General features: G+C 39.6%; 1 protein-coding gene across 6 annotated transcripts in view; it reads right to left on the bottom strand.

Annotated features, from left to right (window-relative positions):
- MBP (myelin basic protein) overlaps window positions 1-22,735 on the bottom strand; it is a 110,636-nt gene that overhangs the window by 11,006 nt on the left and 76,895 nt on the right. For 3 of the 6 annotated variants that reach the window (XM_036397270.2, XM_036397284.2, XM_054517467.1), the window contains exons 4-5: window positions 7,664-8,094; window positions 4,358-4,381 (exon numbers count right to left, since the gene is read on the bottom strand). In XM_036397270.2, the coding sequence (XP_036253163.1) occupies window positions 4,358-4,381; window positions 7,664-8,094 (455 nt within the window). The remainder of the gene's footprint in view (window positions 1-4,357; window positions 4,382-7,663; window positions 8,095-22,735) is intronic. The other 3 variants (XM_036397287.2, XM_054517468.1, XM_036397303.2) reach the window with 1 other exon arrangement.

The raw sequence follows: 22,735 nt of genomic DNA, 5'->3' as shown, positions 1-22,735 counted from the left end.
GGGATGTAGAATGCAGGAGATTCTGCCTTTCAGGGTTGTGCTGAGATCAATCTTTGTCTAGAAATAGGTGATGAACAAAAAGATGAATTCTTAGCAGAATGACAGGAATAACAAACATGGCAGTGAGTAGAAATGACTGAAAAGTAAGAGACACAAGGAAGAAGGAGACAATGGAGAACACTCCCATCAAGAGAGGTGCCAATCAATAATCCAGAAGCACATTTCTCCATAACCCCTTTACCCTTTAGTGCCTTGATGATTAGTGTTCATAAATTAACAGGTAAAAGAATTACTGGGGAAAAAAGAAGAATGGGGGCAGTTTTTCAGGAGAGTTCTGGTTTATGATGGGACTCAAATGGGAGACCAGTGCCATCATGCCTTCTGGGTTTTTTCCCTATGTCTGGTTTATTCCATTGTTGTGAAACTTGATAAATGGTTTTGGAGACAAAACCCAGTGCTTTAATTTGACTTGGCTTTTTTGAAGCATTTTTTTCTGCCTAGCATGAATGATTTTATTCAAATATTCTTCATGACAGAAGTTTTTTATTTGCTTGGACATAGTCTCTGACGCATACTCATTATTGTTCTGTTATTGTTCAAGTTGGTATCAATGACATAGATTAAACTTTATTGAAATGATTCATGGTTTGGGTGGGGGTTTTCCTGACTGGATTTGTTTTGGATTTTGTTTGAGAATCACCACTCCAGAAAAAAAAAAAAAAAAGACTTTGGCTAGTAGGTATTCTCCAAGTAGCTTCTGCTACCATCATACTTCACAGCCTTTAGGACTTTACTGTACATGGGCAAGATATGGAAGGCATCCTGCACTGGTACTCACCATGATCAGTTTCTACGGATCACCTGCATATTTGGTGGAGATGCACCTGTTGGCTGGTGTTGCTACAGCAAAACACTGTAACGTTATGGGGGTATGTGTATGGCCATTGGTAAGAAAGCAGTCATTTATACAATTTTTAGATGTCCTGTTCCTTGGTATTTTCATATAGTCATGAAGGTAATACAATAAGCAAGATAGGAATTATTTAGAAAACAAAGCTATAAATACCAGGTGTACACAATCACTTTACAGCTGCTGGCCAGAAAAATGTTACTGCAACCTTGATTTCTGGAAATCTCAGACTGCACACACTCAACCACCCACCCACAAGGTATTTGATCAGTTCTCATCTTCGAGGGATTGGCCCACTTCTATTTCTTTTCTGCCTTTGATAGGTAAGCAAGTGACAAGCTAAACTCTCATACAGGTTGTTAAAAGTACTATTGCCTGTCTCAGCATAACTTGTAGACAGAGTGTAATAGCAAGGAGAGTTTACTCTTATGAAATATTTAGATATGGCATGGTTAATAGAATATTTCTTTGAAAGAAATACATGGTAAAATTTCTAATAATACTGTTAGTATAAAGTGGAGAAGATGGACCACTCCAAACCTGAGGCTCATACAGTTTCCAAGGTACATTAATTGTATGATGTATCAAAAGTGGAGAAGTAGATGCATCATGAGAATTAGTTTTTAATTGATTTGTAAAAAATGCAGTAAAATCACCTGAAAATGGCAGTGGGCGATTTCTTGTGCAGGTCAGAAACAAAACTGAGTAACTTGGGAGTGTAATGTGTCTTAAATGGAGACCATTTCAGGAACATGGTGAGATATTTTGCATCAGTAAAAAAGGTGAAAGCCAGCAATTGTTACTAATGCTATGTGATGACAGAGGTACAAAACAAGGTCAGAGACAAAAAACTAGTAACTTTTGCTCTGGTTTTCTATCTAGAAGCATTTACCATTGTGTAATCTGAAAAACAACTGAAGTACAGGTAATTTATTTTGGCATTCTAAGATGGAAAGTGCTAAAGCTAATGCAGTTCTTCATTTGCAAGGAATGTGATAGAAAAAACTAATATAGCAGATTTGAATATAAAGCAATTTCTTACATATCAAACTGCTTCATCTGCAGAGAAGTAACCATTAAATTGTTCTTAGGCAGAGAAAATCCTTGTGCTAAATTTTTAATAGCTCTATTAGACCATCTGTATGTACATTTTGGCCATCGGTATGTACATCCCTGCCTGACCCTTGCACTTGTTTAAACAAACACCCCCTCTGATATATTTAAAATTAAATCCAGACCTTACTCTCATCTGGGCTGAGGGGCCACACAGGTGAACAAGAAAGGCATGGCTGAGAACAGCTGAGGCCAATTCCCACCAAAAGATCCCAAAGCGGCCATCACTGCTCCTTCAGCAGCTCTGCCATCAGGCTCAGGCCCAGGCAAAGGGCACCACAAGCTTTGAACTTCACCAAGTTCTCAAAAGAATCCTTGGAGCTCTTCTGTATGCAACTTACACATACTACTGTTATTATTATATCATATTAGTGGATAGAAGACTCTAGAAATAGTCAAGCAAAGACTGAACTGAAAGATCCTGTTAGAAGTTTAATGAAAGGGGAAAACATTTTTGCTGTGGAGTGATTAGAAACAGATCCTTCAAATGCTTTAGTTGATTAATTTGTATTTTAGCCTGAATATGTTTCTAATATATATCTGAATGTAAGAGGCACAAGACCATATAAAAACCAGTGAAGCACACAGGCCTTCTCCCAGTCATGATCTGCTCTTTAACTTGTAAAACAAATCAGCAAGCCTCAAATACTTCGTCCCATTTCTAAACAAGCCTTGCCATACAGCTGATGTCAGGTGAGCACAAAGCATCACTAATACTGTACCAAAATTTAGTGTTTGCACTTTGAACTACCACTTAAAGAGCATTTAACCTATTCCCAATTCCCAAAGTCCTCTAGTACCTTGTAATAATTACTTCAATTAGTAACTTCCTTGAAAATGCGAGTGCCAGTGCATTAAATAATGTGTTAATTATTAGGCATAAGTAACATGTTTATGGTCATACAGGTGTTAAATGAACGTGTCAAAGTCAATCCCATGATGGTGGCTCTTAGGTGTTTTACTTCTCACATGGTGTATGTACTCACCAGTTGGTCTTGCCCTGTTTTGTGCAGGTGATTTTTTTTAAACCAGGCAGATATAAAGTAGTCTGAGATTCTACCCCTGCACAAGCTAAATGAGCTTCAGACTGGCAGTTCTGTTACACTAATTCATTTTTAGGCTGCTACAAATGAGAGGCCAGATTCAGTGAGAATATCAGAGACAGGAGCTTTGGTTATTCAAAGCCCAGCTTTTCCTTCCAGAAGGAAACCTCTCTATTCCCCTCTGTCCAATGCACTGTTCTAACTGAATTTTGCAGAATGACGCGCAGCCTCTTAGTGAACTAAAAACCTGTCACATATAATAGTAGTTTGTTGCAACTTCTGTTAATGGATTAAAGCATTTAAAACAAATTAAATCATTAGTACACTGGTTTTTGTGATGTAAACAGTTTAATGAATACATAAAGCACATAAAAAGCAAAAGATTAAAACAAAATTATTGTTACAACCACTATAAACTCTGTAAAATTTTTTACAAGCATACAGCTTGCACAGCAGGTTTTACAAAACAGTGTATCACAAGCAATACCACTCCCTGAAAACTAAGACTTGGAAATTAAAATCACAGTAAGTATTTACTTAAATCACATCATATACTAGTCAGACTAGCACTGATTTTACTGCTTTTCAAATTCTTCATGGTGCTGTAGTATACATTAAAGCTTCCACAGGAAATGTGAATAGAGTTCAAGTGCAAAAAAAAAAAAGAAAAAAGATTCTGATTAACTTATCCCTCCATGGCATTATTTAAAACTGTGGTTCCTAAACTTTTTGCCTTTGCATGGTTATCGCAACCATTTTTGTAGATCCCTACTCTAGCAGCTGCTTAGCTCAGGAGTGGGTTTGGATCTGCTGATTCAGAAATGCTGATCCCAAACCCTGGTTCTGCTCAAGCTGAGAAGAACTTCAGCCCAGTGCTGCTCCTGCCTTGTATCTGTCTGTAGCATGGGGAAGCCCCATCTCTACATTCCACATTTCTTGCACCCAAACACACAGAAGTTGGGAAGGAAATGGAGGAGCAAGGCTTCATTCAGGCAACAGGAGCCAGTTACAAGACTGCATACCAAACTGAAGCAAAATGTAAAAGAGAAATTGATTCAATCTTTCACTAAGTCTTGCCTCACCTATTATTTACTGTCACTCATATATTTTGGTTTGTTTGATCTGTGTCACAAGTGTAGTTTAAAGTTTAGTAAGTTAATACAAAAAGTTAAACCAGGGCAGAAAATTTCTTGTTTCACAAACCAAACTTAGTAGAAAAAAAAATAAAATCATAAACAAAAGGATTACAAAACAAGTGCATCAAAGAAACAAAATAGCAGTCAGTACATACTGAAGTTGAATACAGGCTCAGAATCTAGGAGGCACAAAGAACATTTGATCGTTTTAACAAACTTGCTTAGACAAATATTCTATAAAGATTAGAAAGGAAATAATTTATTGTTATGCTGCTCTCTCTTGCATGCTATTTAAAATGTCTGCACCACAGTTTCTTTCTGTCACCATTTAAAATTCTTTTTTTAATATGATTAAATTTGAGCTGTGCACAACAACAGTTTTGTTTCAAATATTCTACCTTAAAAGTTTTTCTTAAAAGTACAAAATTCAAGCTGGTTTTAATTGAGTTTCAGCTGTCTAAAATCTCAATGGGATTGGGGGGAAAATGGCAAATACACTTGCTGCCCCTTAGAAGAAAAGTATTATTTCTGTACATTCCAGTATTTCTATTTTTAACAACTCCCATGGAACTCTCATGCAATTTAACTTCAGAATTGCAGAGCAGGGGAGAGAACCTGCTCCACATGAGAAAAGGAGGCCATGAAACAGTCCCAGCATTGTTCCCACCCCACCTTTATGGACACAATAGTGAATATTATTCATTAATGTACTTCTTAGCTACGGATGCAAGAAGAAAATGCCTCCACAAAGAATTTATAATGTGTTTTGCTTGAATGTCAGCCCTAAATCTGTACAAAGAGTAAGTGTTGTCTTTGCATTCCAGTGCTTGCTGGTGTGGGTAGTTGAGATGCTCCCACTGAGGCATGGGCTGGCTGAAAAAGGAAGACTGCAAGAAGGCAGCTGCAGAATTGCTTTGAAATGCTTCAAAATAAAAAAAGTGCAAGCAAATTAACAGTGCAGCTCTAGGAACTTTTCAAGCCTTTGAAATTCATCCTTTTAAGGTGCTTTTAGTGGTATCTTATTTATGAAAGACCTGTTTACTTAGTGAAGTCTGGAATACTGCCAAGGGACTTCATTCTATTTCGGCTGGTCCATGAATGCCTTCATCATCTATCAGTGATCCTCTACAAAATTCAGCAAATGGCAACAACTATTTAGGGTTTAAGCACGAATGAGCCATCTAGATTTCCTCTGTCTACTCTTGTATAAATAAATGACACCACAAGCCTTTCTTGATACAAGAAACCAAAAGGCATTGTTTCAGAGGCTAAATAAATAATAACTGAAATGACTGTGCCACTTGCTCAATACTTTCCACACTGAAGCCCTCCCACAAGAGAGTTTCCTAGGAATGTTTCCTAGGATGTACATCAATATTATCATTGTGTGGAAGAGTGCTAGAGATGCTTTGGCACTGCAAGTCCTAATGTGACAGACTTTTGCCAAAATAATTCAACTTCTCTGTGCTTCCAGCTCAGATCTGCAAATCAGGACTCCGTAACTCTATGAGTAGTCGTTCTTAAGGGAAAAAAACCCCAAACAACTACTTCTGCTTGGTAAAAAATGTCAGAATTGTCCATAATTCTGTTCTGTTTTGCAGACATTTAAGTTCTTCAAAATAGCATTTTACAGCAGAGATAAAAGACATGATCTCCTGTCCTCTCATACATAATTACATCAAAATCTACAGAGAATCATTGCAATCAAGTTCATGCCAAAGGATAAAATACAGACTTTGTACAGTTGGCAGACATTTTTTTAGTCATTACTCCTAAAAACTGAGTTGATTGGTTTGATTTATTGCCACACAGGAATGCACATACCTCTGTATATTCTGTATGCAGAATCTAACTTTTTGGTATTGTCACCTCGGTGTACAAAGAACATTTCATACACTATTTGTCATCGAGTAACACAGTACATGAACAAAACAGCAAGAGTTGAGCTGGCCAACCAGGCCCCAGAAAACAGCAGCTGGGAACAGTCTCTGTTATTTGTAGAAGCAAGAAGAAAAAAGGTTTTCTTCATGCTCACAGCAAATGCTTGTTGCATTTATGAACATTACACACAGGAACATTACACACAGAAATGTTACTAAAGGAAAAATGGCCTGGCTGCTAAATCTTTGTCAATAGCATTACAGGCCCCAGTTGGTAAAGGTGAGAAATAAAAAGAACAAAACACCCAGCTTGCTTAGTACCACCCACCAAGTGTGAGAAGCTTCTGGTTTTAAGTTTCTAGAGTATTTTTCATCCGGTGGTCTCTACATTACAACAACTCTTCAGGGAAGGGCTATTACACATTGTGCTTCCAGGTGTGGAGCTGTGAAGGACACTGACAGCCACAGCTGTGGGACCACCACAGATCAATTTTACACCACAGGGCAGTTTGTGTCCTGTCCCAGTGCAGCCCTGAGACACAGCACAGATCACAATCTGGAACACTGAATAGACCTCAAAGGTTGTCAAAGGGTTTTCAAAAATTTAGGCTCAGCCAGCAACTATGAATTCTGCTTTTTGCAACACACAGCTTGAGCAACTACAACAAATTCAGCTAAAAGAAAAATTTCACATCCCTACAGCAGTTCCATTCGAATGCTTATGTAGTGTGTGGACACACAAACACAGGACTCCACTTATCATTTACATGGCAAAAGGTACAGTGAAAACAAATTAAACTTCGCCACTTGAATAATAGTGAACTAATATGCCAGCTGCATAATTTATCAGAGGAGGCAGGTATCCTGGAAAAAGGAAGAATTTAATTAACAGTCTTTCATCAATGCCCTTGGTTTTGAACTGATAGTGTAGAAATGGCTTGTTATGCAATTTCTAATATGAAATACTTGGAATAAATCTCAAATTGTCAGAATAAAGCAGCTGGATTATTTTGTACGTCTGGGATTCAGGATAGTATCTGTCAAGCCATCTCCATGGCAATGCTGTCAACTGACCTTAAACATACTCTTGCACAAGCAGGCTGAGAATTTGGCCATAATTCCTTTTCTAACATCTATTTCCAAGTTTGCCCATCAGTTAGTGCCAAGATATATAGAGATCATCTTGCATTTAGTGCTCTCATCCAGCTCTCTTTTGCAAATATTTAAGAACAACACACAAAAGCAGACTGAAGTTTCTCTAAATGGCACAGCATAGAAATGCATACAACGCACCACATTAAATGCTCATAAAAATTCCTCCCAGTAATGTTTCTAGAGCCCCCTGGATTTCTAATACTCCATGTTACTACCCAGAGTAGCTCCTCTTCTTTCCCAGATCTTTGCTTTTTTTGTTGTTGCTGTTTTCAGTTTAAAGCCAAGCATTATATTACAAGTACCATCCCGCTGGCTAGGTCAACTCTTGCCTTATAGCAGTGAGACCCTTCCTTCAGACCCACCCTTCCTCTTTAACTGTACTGTGTTTTGCTGTAGCCTTGCAGTTCTCTATTCCTCAGAGCTCACCTTGCCCGAGCCCCGCCGGGGAACGTGCCTTTCACCTCCAAAGAATCTGCCCAGCGAGTCAAGTAGACCCGAGTCTCTGTGCCGTGGGGATCCATGTCTGGCATGGTCTATAGTGCTCGCAGATGCCAGTTTTGATCCGTGCCGGAAAGAGGAGCGTTTTTGTGAAGCCATCAAATCCGAATTCTCTGAAGCTGCTGCACTGTCCTCTTGGATGGTCTGTAGCTCGTCTGACTCTGAGGGCCGATCTTTGAAGGTGTTGTCTTCTCTTCCTGGGGCATCTCGGGAAAAGAGGCGGATCAAGTGGGGGCGACCAGTCCTGTCAGCTGGGCTGGCCTCGGGCCAGGCATTCTTCGGGTCCACTGTGCCTTTGGAGTCTGTCACCGCTGGGCTCTTCGTGGAGGTCCCATTGTTCTGGTTCACATCTGCCTCTCCTGCAAACAACAAGGATGAGATATGAATACTGGCCTGTGAAAAACAGCCCTGGAACAATGCTGCTTTCTTTCCCTTGCCTTGAGATGCTCATTTCATACAAAACCCTTAATATGTGCAGTTGTAATGAAACTATGTTCTCTTCCAGCCTTAAAGAACATTAAGTTATCTTGGAACTGAAACCAGAGTGATGTTCTCACACAAATTTGCAGTAGTTCTAGGTGATTTTTTGGTGTGTGTGTGTGTGTGTGTAGGTTTTGGTTTTCTTTTTTTTTTCTTTTTTTTTTTATTAACACATTTATAAATAGATTGATAGATTACTTGAAGCGTAACTGAAACTAACTTATTCATATGGAAGGCTTGTGGATGAGGAGGCTTTCAGTGAGTGATCAGAATTCCTGTACTTTCCCTTGAGGACTGCAACTTTAATTACGCCATCTTTCTCCAAAACAGAGGAAAAAAATTAAAATTACAGTGACATTGCAGATCTGTGCTTTCACAAGTGACCATTCCCTCTCCACGATGTCAGAGCTTACGGCCTCATATGGAATCCCTCACTGTAACTACAATATGGATCAAACAAACAGTGAGAGAAAGGGGTTTTTTGCCCCACTACTGAAATTTTCCTCACTTCAAAAAAGAGAGCACTAAACTGCAATTTCTGCTTGGCCTCTCATGACAGTTTTTGTCCATGTGTGATGATCCTGGTACTCTGGGTACAATGTCCTGGCATTGACGCTGAAGGCCTAAAGCAAAACTGTCCAATTTGTATTTAGTGCTTGTGAGAAGCAACAAGAACAATTACCAGCAACTGAAAAGCTTTTTTTTTTTTTTAGCAAGAAAGGTGCCAAGACAGACCCCTGTGGTAAGTGAAATGCCTGCTGCCTTCTCCAGAGTTGTGTTCTGATGCACCCAGTAAAGCCCCTGAGAAGCATCAGCTGCAACACTCTTAGCCCTTCCTTCACCTGTAGTAGCTCCTTCTATCAGTGACAGAAAAACTTATGGAGGTTTTGATGGCCTATACCATGACTCCTACTCCTACTCTTCTGAAGGAAACTGCACCCACTGAAGAATATGCCTTATCTCCAAGGAACACCAAAAGAGTATCAGAAGGTCATTGCTTGAGGAGCAACCTTCAGCACAGACACCTCCCACACACTGTGTCAGAAATGTCTTTTGGAGTTAATGGGACTCAGAAATTCAGAAATAAGTCATGTGTTACCTCAGGGTCTCCTAATTACCTTTTTACATCCTGATTTGATTTGGTCCTTTTTGCCATGGGAGGGATAGGATCTGGCAAATACTGCTGTCTTTTCAAAGTACTTTGGGCTCAAGCACTTTGCTGATTCAGCAGAGCATTTTAGACTTCGTCGACAGTCATTTCATATGGTTTCACCCATCCACAGGGCACTAAAGAAACCTTTTCTCAGGCTGAGAATAATTCTGAAATAATTTTATGGGTAACAACGTAAGACAGAAATGTTGGCTTCTGCAAAACCTGTGTAGGTTACAATTGCTCAATTATGTTACTGCTACAGTTTTTAATATAAAAGTATAAAGTACAGTTTTGCTCTGCATTTTTTAAATTTCTTTTGTGAAAACTAGCTAGAAAATGTTCAAGAAAAAATTCTTAGGTTAAAACGTCTTAAAGTCTCTCAGAAATACAATTATTTAACCAGTGCCGAACTCTCACTGAAGACCTCATTAGTGGGGAAAATATTTGCTGGCAACTTTGCAATTTGAGTGTTCCTGAAAAGATGCTATCAAACTTATTAGAAACTAGTAACATACCCAAATGACTTTCTTAATAGAACAAAAGGAAAGTAACTAACTTGGATGTGTGACACATTCTGAAACTGCAAAACATTTTAAACAGCAACCCTAAGCCTAGGTTCTATACCATAATACAAATCCATTCAGGGACAGAAAAAGAAAAGCAAACAAAAGAGTTATTGTATTTAATTAAATGCATTAACAAAACACCAGAGCATCTGCATACTAATATTTTTTACAACAGTTGTTCTTTGTGCCTCTGAATACGGGTATTGGTAAGCAACAAAGAAGGGTATTTGTGCCACAAAAGTAGCTTCTCCCAATGCATACGCAGTGAGCTATAAAGTATAAATCTTTCTGGAGGCTCCATCTCAGCAGTGAAAGCACACATTTAAGTTTGCCTCTAAATTTTCCTCATGCTTATGTCTTCTCTAATATATAAAAAAATGTAAGAGAGATACTGTTAATATTGTTGCTAACTAATCAAAGTCTTCCAGTGCATTTGGAGAGACAGATCACTTAATAATGCCCTAAGGACATCCAGAATTAATGGACTATATAAATGTATGCTTATTTGTTCATTTAAAAACAAATATTCAGACTTTTAATAAAACCTGTTGTAAATGCTGTGTATAGCTACTATTTTTTCAAGTTGTTTTTCTTTGGAAAATGAAGCTCTTTCTTAAAATAGAGCACACAACTTGTACCATAATACTTGTACAAAAGAAAGTTCCCCAGGGAGGAAGAGATCTTAGGCATTTTTTGGCTAATCCTTGTAGAATGAAGTACAGCAGGATGCATTGCCATAGGCATTAACTAGAAGGCTATGGAAGTGTCTTCTATTTATTTGTAAGTGCATAAGGTCCTTGAGAGCTGCACAAATGAGAGCACAAGAAAAGCACCTCCTCACATTAGCCCAAAACCAGCCAGAGGGAACAAGACTCCAAGTGACTTCCAAAAAGAGGAATACAGATGTACAAAAAATTCTTAGCACTCTGTTAATGAAACCAAAGAGAAGTCCAAAGGTGCTTTCAAAGAGACAAAAATAAATGCAATCCTTCATTGTCCTTAATAGGAGTTAGGTCCCATATAAGCATTTTAAAACTACTTGGAGTGGCCTTGGGTGCTTGATTAGACATTGATAGTTTATCCCATTTCTTGAGAATGAAAATAACTCTTTTCCCAAAGCTGCTAATTGGCTGGGACCTCTCAGCCCAATGCTTCCAACAGCTCCTCTCAACAACCACGGAAATTTGTTCTATGCAAAGGACAATTTCCCATCGAGGGACCTCGGATAGAAATATCCTTCCCACGGGTCACTTGGAAGGGCTGCTCTATCACAGTCCCTCCTTGAGTCTGCAGGCTGCTTCCATACAGAGGACAGCCTGGAAAGACATTGTTAAGCTAGGAGTTTTAAAAAAAGATGACAAGTTTTTCATCTCCTCCTACTCCTCTCCAGTCTTGCTTTCTTGCAGATACTTGTAATTCCTCTCACATTCCTACTGCTGCTCCCTCTACAAATGCTGTAAAACAAACGAGGAAGATGAAGCTGATAAAAGCTGAAGTACATTACCTTACTTTGGGTTCTCAAGAGAGGCTAAGATCAACAGTCACAGTGCTTAAATATTTGTATGAAATCTTAAGTATTATTTACACATTACAAATGCCAGAAAGTACATTAATCAACTTTGCAACACCAAATATTTAATACACTTTATCATAAGGACAGGCTGCTGTGATTGATTACACTTCCTTTTTCTCAGCCTTCTTTTCTCAGCCTTCTCTTTTCTTCTTTCTCATGAAGATGGAAATTACTGAACTTCTAAATCAACTTTTCATTTTAGACTAAGGCATCTATATATATATAAAGCACTGTTTTTCAGTAAATGAAATATAATCTGTATTTGTCCTTTTCTACCTTTTAGGTCCTCTCTTTTCTATAGATGTCAACTGGATAGTAAAATACAACGCAGTATAGTCCTCAATTCTTAATTTCAGTATTTTTACTGAAATGCTGACAACAAAATATTGGTTAAAACATCTGACTTTTTGTATTGATTCATCTATGTTTAGTCACTTGAACAACAAAATGTAACACCTAGAAATTAATCAAATTTGTCACAGCTGAGATTTAAAGATCTCTGGTAAGCTATAGCAATAAGACAAATGTATTAGTAATAGGTTGCCTTGCATTATTTAAGAGGCTGAGACCACTGTTTTGGAACATGTGGCTTCTAATAACATTTGTGGTAATATCAGGCACTTGAAAGCATAAAAGGCCAAAGAAAAAACATCCATCATCACTACATACATGCTGCAGCTGAGGATATCTGGGTTCCAACTCTGTGCTGAGATAATTCCACAATTCAGCTCCTGGTTTGGACTTTTACTTCAGCACAGCCCACAGCAGAACAGCATGTCCCCAGCCACTAGGCTTCAGTACAGAAGTATTTGGGGAGACAGAGGAAAGAATTATGTCTCCATTGTTAAATCTGAACTGCAAAAGCTTGATTCATCCTCATTATGCTAAGACACCGCAGACAAAAAATGGCTCTTAGCCTAACTTCTCTAATATGGTTAGAAGGCAATATGCCATCAGACATTTCAATTCACAGACCTAATTACTGGATTTGTCTGATGCTTGTCAAACGGTCGGGAATCAATTTTACACAAATATTTCTGTTTGAAATGGATGGCATGCAGTATAATTGTGAATCAAACACTTGGTCATAGCTCTGAACACAACCAGAACAGATGTGCTGGTGCTTTTAGCCTTTACACAAACATTCTCCCCATTTTCTAGCAGAGTGAATTGAGAGAGAAGTGCCCATCTATCTCATGATGCAGATTCACGTGAGTTTAACACTCCTACTGCACTTAGCCAAGAGGTCACTTCCAATACAGCTTGCTCTCCTCCCTCCTTGCAAAAGCTTATCACTTTCAGGAAAAAAAATTCCCCCCAAAGGCAAATTTTTTCTATAGCTTCAGCATAACTGAAGGAATGATATTTTTCTGCACAAGAACTTCGGCTTTTTCTATGGGCTAACCAAGCTGCAGACTAAACCACCACAAAAATGAGAAGCCACCTGCTAAGCATAACACGCATTCCTTTGATTTCCCTCCGTCACTTCTTTCATTAGACATTTTACAGCATACAAAGCACTTATCAGACTAGAATAAAAAAGTTATGAGGGTGTTTCCATTCCACTGATGAGTTGAGCACATTTCTGATCTGCTGAAGCAGTGAAGAAGGGGTCTGCTGTGGCATAACTTTCCTTACAATAAAACTTGATATTAAAAATACAGTAAAAGGTGAAAAACCTTACCTGCTCCAGTATTTACTTGTATTGAATTAAATTTGAAAAAGACAAAGTTTAGTTCTATACTACACTTTGGGTCAATAAGGATCAGTGGCTGAGCCTGCTGAAAGTTATTGCACTGCTGTTGGTAAAAGCACAACATAGGTTTAGACATTTAGACTACATTTTTGTAGCTGGGCGAATGAAAGTTCCACTTAACATTTTACAGGAAGTGCCTGACAAATACTGCTTTTCCTGAATCCCTGGTACCTCATGGAATACTAGTTCTTAGCTGTTCTCTGCAGAAAGCCTTATGCCCCCTAAGAGCTGATGCCAGACCGAAAGTTAATAGGTCAGAAAAGATCTATTAATTGCTAGACCTTTGCTAATACCCAAGTCTTTGCACAGCTTCTCTCAGACTCATGAAAGATCTCATTTCTCCAAGCCCTCTTCTCCTGGTCCTCTCCTGCTGAAGAGCAGCTTCTGAGGTAGCAGAGTTTGGCCTTACAGCAGAGCTCATATGAAAACACAAAAACATTTGATGGAGAGGGGGAAAATGTAGTCACATCCTGTTATGGAATCAACTAACCTTGCAGTTGACACTTCAGCTATATTATTTATGCTCATATTTCAAAGAAAAGTACTGAAATCACTCAGGTAGAATAGGAATATGTACTTTTTAGCATTAATATAATAGGAATATGTACTTTTTAACATAAAATTATGCTATAGGGAAGAAACTGCAAATTGCATAGGAGAATGTAAATTCAGACACTAACTGCTACAGTATGAAAACATAAGTGTGATTCCTCTCACTTTATTTCTGATAATATCCAAAACATAAAAAAAACCCCAAACACTCAAACATTTGACATACTTTGGCATCAATTCACAAGTATTACCTATTTTATTAGCTAAGAGAGCAAAATCTCTCCTGAAGCGACTCCCAACCTTCTTCCCAAAAGGCCAGTCAATGAAAAACTTGCTGTAGTAGTATAAATAAGTATTAATTTTGCAAGTTCAGTAGGCCAATCAATAGCCTGATTTTTTTTCTTTCCCCTAAATTCTGCTGGACTTCATAATCCCAAAGTGTTTATTATGTAACTGTGAACCACTCCTTGTCACAAGAGTACCAGTTTCATGATAAATACATCCCTAAAGCATTGCTCTTCAGTAAAGCCAACATTTTTGAGAGAAGGATCCCTGTAAGGTGGCACTGGCACAGTGGGGAATTACTGCTGTGGTATCTTTTTTGGTAGGGTAACTATACTGACTTTTTTAACTTACCCAGTAAAACCATAATGCAGCCAATCAATGAGTTGGTGAAAATACACAGCAATATGACATCTAGCTGGAATGGTGGCACTCTGGTAATCATGCCTAAATCTTATTTTGTGAATCAGCAAATATAATTTTTGGTTCTGCTGACAACTTCATGATTTGATAGGGCTGGTTCTGTGAAATGACTACAAAATAAAAAGTAGAAATTAAAAATAAGCTGTATATTCATTACAGCTTATGTTCAGCATTACCACTCTGATGAAGGCAATTACGTTTCAGGGTATCAGTGTGTAAAAACTAGCAATACTGTCTGAGTCAGAGATTTTTGGTATATCAGGAGTCTTCTTGCTGGAAAGCTTTTCTGTGTTTTCACCAAGGCACACACAGCTCCTAACATCTACATGTCAGAGATGTGAAAACGCTTCCAAGTCTGTGCAGTAATAACCCACAGTCCATGCCCAAAGTCTGGATATTAATGGGAAACATGTGTGGTTACTGTGGGCTGAAATGTGTTACTATCCCATTACCCATTGTGAGGGCTGCACTCCAGGAGCCAGGTCTCAGACCTGATGGAGGAAAAACAACATCATATCTTCCCCAGATCTGTACACCCTTTATTATTTATGCCTTTAAGAACTCTCTCTCCTCTGTGTTCTTACTGAAAAAATTTAGCCAGTTAGTTCTGCCATGTCAAAGAAAGCAATGAAAGCAAAGCAGTCAGCGAGGCGTTCCAACCACAGGAATCAGAGCAGCAGTTGAATACCAGCTCCCTGTGTTCTCCTGTTACTGCTGATGCTGAGGCTTAAAACCAGGGGTGCAACAGGCCTTTTTTTTTGTTCAACCTACTGTGTAAGTCGTATTAGATTCAACATACAAGAAATTAGCTGGGAGGCCTAAGTTACACATCATCTGTCACTGCATGGTGCTTAATTTCCTCTTCATCGTCTTTCTAAATGGGCTATGTATGTATTTCAGCAATTCAGTGGAATACCTTCATAAGAAATTATCAGTGATTAAGCATTGAATAGGACTTCCCAGGGAAGTGATGGACTCACTATTCCTGGAAGTGTTCAAGGAATGGCTGAGTGTGGTATTTAGTGCTGTGATTTAGTTGATTTGGTGGTGGTCAGTCAGAGGTGGGACTCAATCTTTGAGGTCTTTTCCAGCTTTAACTGTAGGAAAGACATTTTGTGCTATCCTTGTGAGCCAGCAAAGGCTTACTAAAGATAAGGAAAGCCCGGTATCTCTCCTGAGGAAGACACCAAGGCTATCCCCATGACAACATGATGGAAAAGAGAAAGTTAAAAGATACGGACTTTAGTTGGCTCACAGAATGACATGGCTCCTTGTTCACCTATTGAGAACTTTGTTTCTTTCTTATGACCAATGTGTCTGTTAAGTAAATGTAAATATCTTGAAAAACTATAAAGGCAACATGTTGCTATAGGAAATCTCTCTTATACACCCTTCTGATGGAGTCTTGGTATCCTGTGCCATGTCGCGCTCTACAGCGACATTTAACGATTCTACGACTGGGAAAGAGAAAGTGGCTCAGGACTGTTAGGAGCCTTGTGGGTGTGTAAGGTATTGTTTGCTTGTGAGGACCGGTAAAGAAAAGAAAAAAGAGGCATTCAAAAAAGCTAAAAGCATCCCCTGCGTGAGAACAATTTTTGATCTTCAGACTGTAATTAAAACCAATCTACTTGACTGCAGAAACTGCCTTGCACTCTGCATGCCTTCACAGAGTTGGGCACTTGGATATCCGTGCCCCTGGCTCACAATGAAGAGCTGAACCAAAGCCCACACGGTGGCCTACCATTGCAGAGGAATGCAGCAGTGTAGGCCTGGCTCGCTCCCTCTCGCTCTTGTTTTCCACAACTTCTGGCACTGCCTCCACTTGCTGAGGCTTACAAAGGCCAGTACAGAAAACAAAAGAGCCTGTGGTTGAAAACCAGTGGGACTTGCTATGGCAGAAATTTGGAATCTATGAGAAGCATGTGGCAATTCTCCATAGGGCCTGCAGAGAGGGTTTTAAAAACTTCAACTAAGAATTTTATCCACCCACCAGTTTCAAAGAAAAACGTTGCTTTGTGTTACTAGAACATATAGGTTTGTTTTAATCTCAAACATCTCACAAAAGAGCCTCCCACAGCAAAGCGAGCTGGAGCATCATTTGTAACAAACAATTTCATGCACTTAGAGGAGAAATTAAATCACCTGCTGACCCATCAGCATTTGTACTCTTTAAAAATTGTGCAACTGACTAGTATTAGACAAAGATTGTTTGATTATTCATCTTTTCTGCTTCAGTTGCACTGAGTGTGAATAATTGTTAGGTTGTAAAACTTGGATATATCCCCCACCCACCAAAGTATGGCAAAATGAGTAGTGCTTCCATCAGACCTCACAACTTCCACTATCTTTTGTATATTCCACATCAGTTATATTTTACTGGAAAATAACCTCTTTCCATCAGAGCAACTGGGTCCCCAATACTACAGTTAAATTTTTTTCATAATACCATAGAGAAACAGGGCCTTAAAAGCAGCAGAAAAAGAAATGTTGGTGAAATGAGTGAGGCAAGGACGGTGACTGGTGTCACTGTCTGGTGTGAACCAGCTGGTTCAAAGAAGTTGCTCAGAGCATGATAAGCAGCACAAAAAACCCTATCAGTAGAATATTTCCTGTTAAAACCAATCATGTAGCACCTCCAAAGAGGGTCTGTTAACACTGCTGTGTTTTTCTTGACCAGCATTTAAGTGTCTGGGTGGTATTTCATTGTTTCGAAAGTATAAACTGCACAAAAAATATACTTGTAGTAAGTTAACCAAATAAGCTACCTTTAAAACCATGGTTTGATTGTGACCACAGGGAAACTACTTACAGCATAAGGCTATGAAGTCCAATTTCAATAAGATGCATTTCAGTTCTACAGAGTAACAGTGTTCATGTGTGTCAACTCCTCCTGGGAACCAACTAACCCAACTAAACCCAGAGCCCAAAGTACTGTAGAGGAGATTTTCATATGTTAAAACAAAGAGAGAATATGAATGTTTTTAACTCCCCCCAAAATAACACATCAATTTGCTGGTTTGAGGACATAACTTCAAAGTTTGTTTTCCAAAACAGCCTTGTATAGAGCAGGCCCAGGTAAAAAGCAAATTACAGGAGTATGGCAGTCCTAGAGAGAAGAGTGCACAACAGAAGCCAGGTTTCTGGAAGCTGTGAATCACCTGCAGGATGATGTAATCAATAAGCTTGACATTTTCATGCATCCTTCAGGTGTACATTGCCATATCTCTGGATTTCTCTATTTTGCCCTAGTATATTCTGAACTGAAGCTTTTAGTAGCACAAGTGACCCCAGAAAGAAAGTCATGGTTACAGAATTTACAGTGAGGGGAATTATGCTGGTAGTTTTTAGAAGATTTGTTTTCCTCAGAAAATTCTGCAGTACACCACAATGGTATAAATGACACACTCTTAGTATGACACACCTATTTGCCAATATTCCAAAAAATATCTGAAATACCTGGGCACAAATAAGCCTATAGACCATTTACCATTGTGTTGAGTTTTTATATATGTAAAACAAAATTGAAGATGTGGCTTTTCAGAAGCTGATAAAGCATACCTCCCAAACAAACAAACAAACCAACACAAACAAGCCAAAGAAGGGGTTGGGTTGTTCAAGTCTGCCTAAACTGCAGCTCTTTACAATCAGAACAAGTCCACAGCCATTAGTCACTGTCTGACACTTGGAACTGATTCACTTCAGTTTGGAACTGACTTTCACCTGAAACCTATGGTGAAAGGTCAGAGGAGTAGAAGTGAGCAGGATTTCTCCCAGTCACACAGAATTTGTTCACAGAGCTTGTCACATCTCAGAAACTGATGGATCATTGTGAGTACCCCTGAGCCAGTGGGAGGCAGAAGCCCAGGGGGGAGCTCCCTGCCCAGGAGGGTGCAGGGGCCCAGCTGTGCCCTGCATATCCAGCTGTGCCCAGGAGGTGGAAAATGTGTCACTGCCCCCTGTGCAATGCAGTGACCACACCTCCAGCTTGACCCGGACATCTGAAGTGGGAGAAGCTCACATTGCAGTGGGGACAAGAGCCACACCATCAGCTGCATCCATGAGGTAGAAGACAAGCACCTCTGTAGCCTTTTGGGGAAACAGAGGAGCAGGTCTCCAGCTTTGCCAGGTCTTCCTCTTAATGCCAGTTCAAGATGCTGGCATTAAGAGGAAGTTCCTTTCTCTCATGGACACTGTAGCAGCTATGGGAAACTCCAGTTCTGCCTTTGGTATGGATGGTGAGAAAGTCATTCTGCCTAACAGATCAGCAGCTGATTGCTAATTTTAAAAACACAGTTAATGCTTTACAAATGTGTCACTTCAGGGATGTTCAGCACTACAGATGTTAGTTTTTGTCTGCCTGGCAATGATTACTCTAACCAGATTTTAAAACATTTTCATGTAATAGTACAGGATTTTAGAAGGTGACAATCAAGCTAGTAGCTCTGAACTCTGAAGAGAAACCTGAAAGCCAGGTTACTCAAAGGACAAATTCCACATGTCACATTCAAAGTCAGCAGAGAAATCACAGCTGAGCACATTTATGGCAGGGATGCTGCTGGGGCACAGACACCCGAGGCTGCACTTGGCTGCTCTCACAGTTTAAAGCCTCTCTGCACCCCTGGCACAGGAGCACAGCACTCGAGGATGCTGCACCCTGATCACTGCCTTGAACAGAGGGAATGGCATTCCTGCTACCATGCTCTGTCCTGCTTGTCAGAACAGCTTTGTCTGGAAGCTGCACAATGGAGAATGTCAGCACAGACCTAGGAGCAGAGCCATGGAATTGCTGTGGCAGAATGAAAGAGGAGGATATAAAAATATTGCAATACATGCAATGAAAGGCAGGTAGTTTGTAAAAATACTAATTATTTCAAGGCCTTTACACATTTACAATTATTTAACTTTTAAAATTATTTCAAGGCCTTTACACTTTTACAATCAGTACAATAGAACTCCCAAGAGTTTTAGAGGTAGTTTCGATTAAACAGCAAAAATAAACTGTTTAGAGACTTCTGAGTGAAGCTAGTTCCACAGTGAAGAAATTTGATAACCAAAGAAATATTTTTCAGAAGGGAACTCTAATGTATTCCTGAGCAATTGATATGAGATTTGATTAAAATATCTGCCTGTCCAGCAGACAGACTGAAAGAAAACCTTACTCCAGAACTTGTCATAGGGTTAACAGGTTTACCTTCTTCATAATTGCCCCAAGTGAGCCCTAAAAACAGAAAAGAAGAATACTTAAAACCAAGCAAATTAAACAATGAATCCAAAGGACTAAAGCAGTCTGCACTGACTGAACTGGCACAGGGCCTAACAGCAGAGATATTATTCCACAGAAATACTGGCAGAAAGCTGAGAATAAGATATTCAAAAGAAAGATACCAAGGGAAAAAAAAGATGATTGGTTTTTTTTGGTGATGAACTGAAAACATTTAAAGCTGGATAAAAATCACCTTGTCTGTCTATCCTGCAGGAAATTACTGGTATTTACCAGAGAATAAAGAAACATTACCAGCAATCACATGGAAAGACTTTACACTCCCAGGTGAGCCACAGAATCCACAGCCTCACATGTCTAGATTCAAGACCTCCAATCCTGAAGGAAAGGACAGTGTTTGCACTGGTCACACCATTCTGCTGTTCTCTCTTGTCAAGCACTTTCTGCCTCTCTGGCCTCCTGCAGTTTCCAGTCCTTCCTCCCACCTTCCCTTCCCAAGGCTCCTGGACCAAAGCTGCCATCCAAACCACTCTGCTGTGCTGCCTATCTGAGTCCCACAAGCTCCAGCTCCACAAAGGTCATGATCCCTTGCCATGCTGCTGCAGGCTTTGGCAGGCTTCTTGTGGAGCAAATTCCAAATTATCTCTGCACAGGAAATCACCTCTGGAATCTCTCCTTGTCATAAGGCCTGCCTACCCAACACCAGTAAGAGCTGTCAGAAGCTAGTACAAGCAGACAACAAATACTCGCCTCTAAACCAACTACAAGAGTCACAAGATTGAAGTGCTACCTCTCCTCACCTACTCTGTCAAATGCTTATAACCCATACGTGTTCTTACGATGTAAACACAAAACATCTAAATCCAAAGGGTCCCCACTTGGAAAATAAATACTGTATGGCCTTCTGCTGCTCTGGATTACTGACATTTGTCCACATTAGCTAAGAGCTTTCAAAGTCATGTGAAGACACACTTCACAAACACCTTTCCAGCAGCAACCCTCTACAGCTCTGTTAACAGAGCACCACTGGATCAGCATCTGCCCACAGCTCTCTTAAACCAACATTACGTGTTGTGTGGTTGGTGCCACAGATTGTTGATTTGGTTTGGGGAGTTTGTCTTTTCTGCACTGAAAGAAGAAATATTTAATTTCTCATCCTTCCCAGTGAAATTTAAATGGCTGTGCTAACACAGAGATCATACACTGCTGCCTCCTCTCTGTCCCAATTACAAACAGCGTTCTCCCCATTTTGTTCTACAAGCTCATCTATACAAGTAGTGCATGAAAGGAAAACAAAACATTGCAATATTGGCTGAAGAAGGGAGTAAAATTACAAGATTCCCAAAGTAGCCGAGGCCAAGGGTAGGATTTGAACATCATGAAATCCCACATTTCTAAAAGATGAATTTACATGGTGTTTGATAGACTGAGAGAAAATGTGGTCTGTTCACGCATCAATTTAAAATCACCTATTATTTCAGTGGGATTTTACCTGAGATACAGTATGCTCTTAGTCAGAAAAAAACCCCAAGGAAATTATTAGGGAATCCCAAATCTGTTAATGTAAAACCAGATATAATAATCCACTTCACCTCTGAGCTAAGCATCTGTCAGAACAGCCTTATAGATATCTGCTCTAATACTTCTAACCTCATCTGTTCTGGGTCTTAGAGAATGGAGCTTCCACTCTCCATCATTATAAATTACATCCTACACTTCTGAACATATTAATAAATGTGTTCTCATCTATACTAGGCTACATCAGACATATTTGCTATACACCAACAAATCAAAGATATCAGATTATAAACAATGAAGAGGATTTTTACATTAAGAAAACCCAACACTTTTTTCCCCCACGCTGAACACTTGTGAGCTGTACCATAGTGCTAAATGTGACTCAATGCTATACGAAGAACAATGGTGACAAACTGTATAAAACCGCGGCAGTGATCGATGGTACTTCACACAATATCTGCTTTTCAGCAGCAGCATTCTAAGAGTGAAAAACTGCTTGCACAGTACCAAGCCTTGTACCAGTTCGTGGGAGTTACTGCTATTAAAAAAAAGAAAAAAAATAAAAGAATTCACAAACTTTATTTTGCTATTTGAGTATGTATAAAGTCACTTTTCATGTGATGAAGAAAGCACGCTTAGCAAAAAGAGCTCTTAACTCTGAAGACTAAAATGGCAGTATGATTGAGCTCCACAATATTTTATCAAGCAAGTAAGGCTGTAAACATGTTTTCTTCCCAAGTGTTCTTTGGGTATGTTTCTCTCAATCCACCCAGCAAGCACAAGGATGAGTGAAACCACCACTTCTAGAAAAGTTCACAAAGAGCCTGAGAGCAACTCAAGGGGTTACACCAGAAGATCTATCACAACGGTACACAGAGGATGCACATAGCACACTGTCCTGCTCACCCAAACTTAGGATGCAGCCCTGGCGAGGCAGGTGATCCCATGCCTGCTTTTTGCAGGCAGAGGCTGCTCCACTGTGCCCAAGGCCAGCAGAATTCATGCTGGAGCCTCAGCCCCACGCTCATCTCAGCCAGAAAACCTGGCTAATGCCTGGCTTGGTGCTGCACTGACCTGGGACTGGCAGCCCCCAGCTGGCACTTTCCTGGGTGCAGCAGCCCTGTGCCTGCTGGCAAAACACTCAACAATTCATGGTTCTGGACCTGTGTTTGCAGGAGCAATATCCACTAAGCCATTTCAGAAATAAACAAAACAACTCTGCCTTGGTTTTCTCAGCAGGAAGATTTCATTTTTCTGCCTCCTAGGAAGTTGTACAGACAACTCACAGGAGGTAGAAAGTGCTCCACAGACAGAAAAATATCTGTGTTAATATCATCTCTGAAAATAAAAAGTCATTTATTTCCCAGGTAAGTGCTGTAAGAGCATTTCTGCAGCCACAGATTATGACTGGCAAAATGAGAAGTTTTTCATATTCACAGTCTGTGGTTTCCCAGAAAGTTACCTAGCATCCCTTTG

This window comes from Molothrus ater, chromosome 1 (genome assembly GCF_012460135.2).
Source record: "Molothrus ater isolate BHLD 08-10-18 breed brown headed cowbird chromosome 1, BPBGC_Mater_1.1, whole genome shotgun sequence".
Classification (NCBI taxonomy): domain Eukaryota; kingdom Metazoa; phylum Chordata; class Aves; order Passeriformes; family Icteridae; genus Molothrus; species Molothrus ater.
The sequence above is the reverse complement of the archived record's forward strand: the minus strand, read 5'-3'. Positions and strand labels throughout refer to the sequence as shown.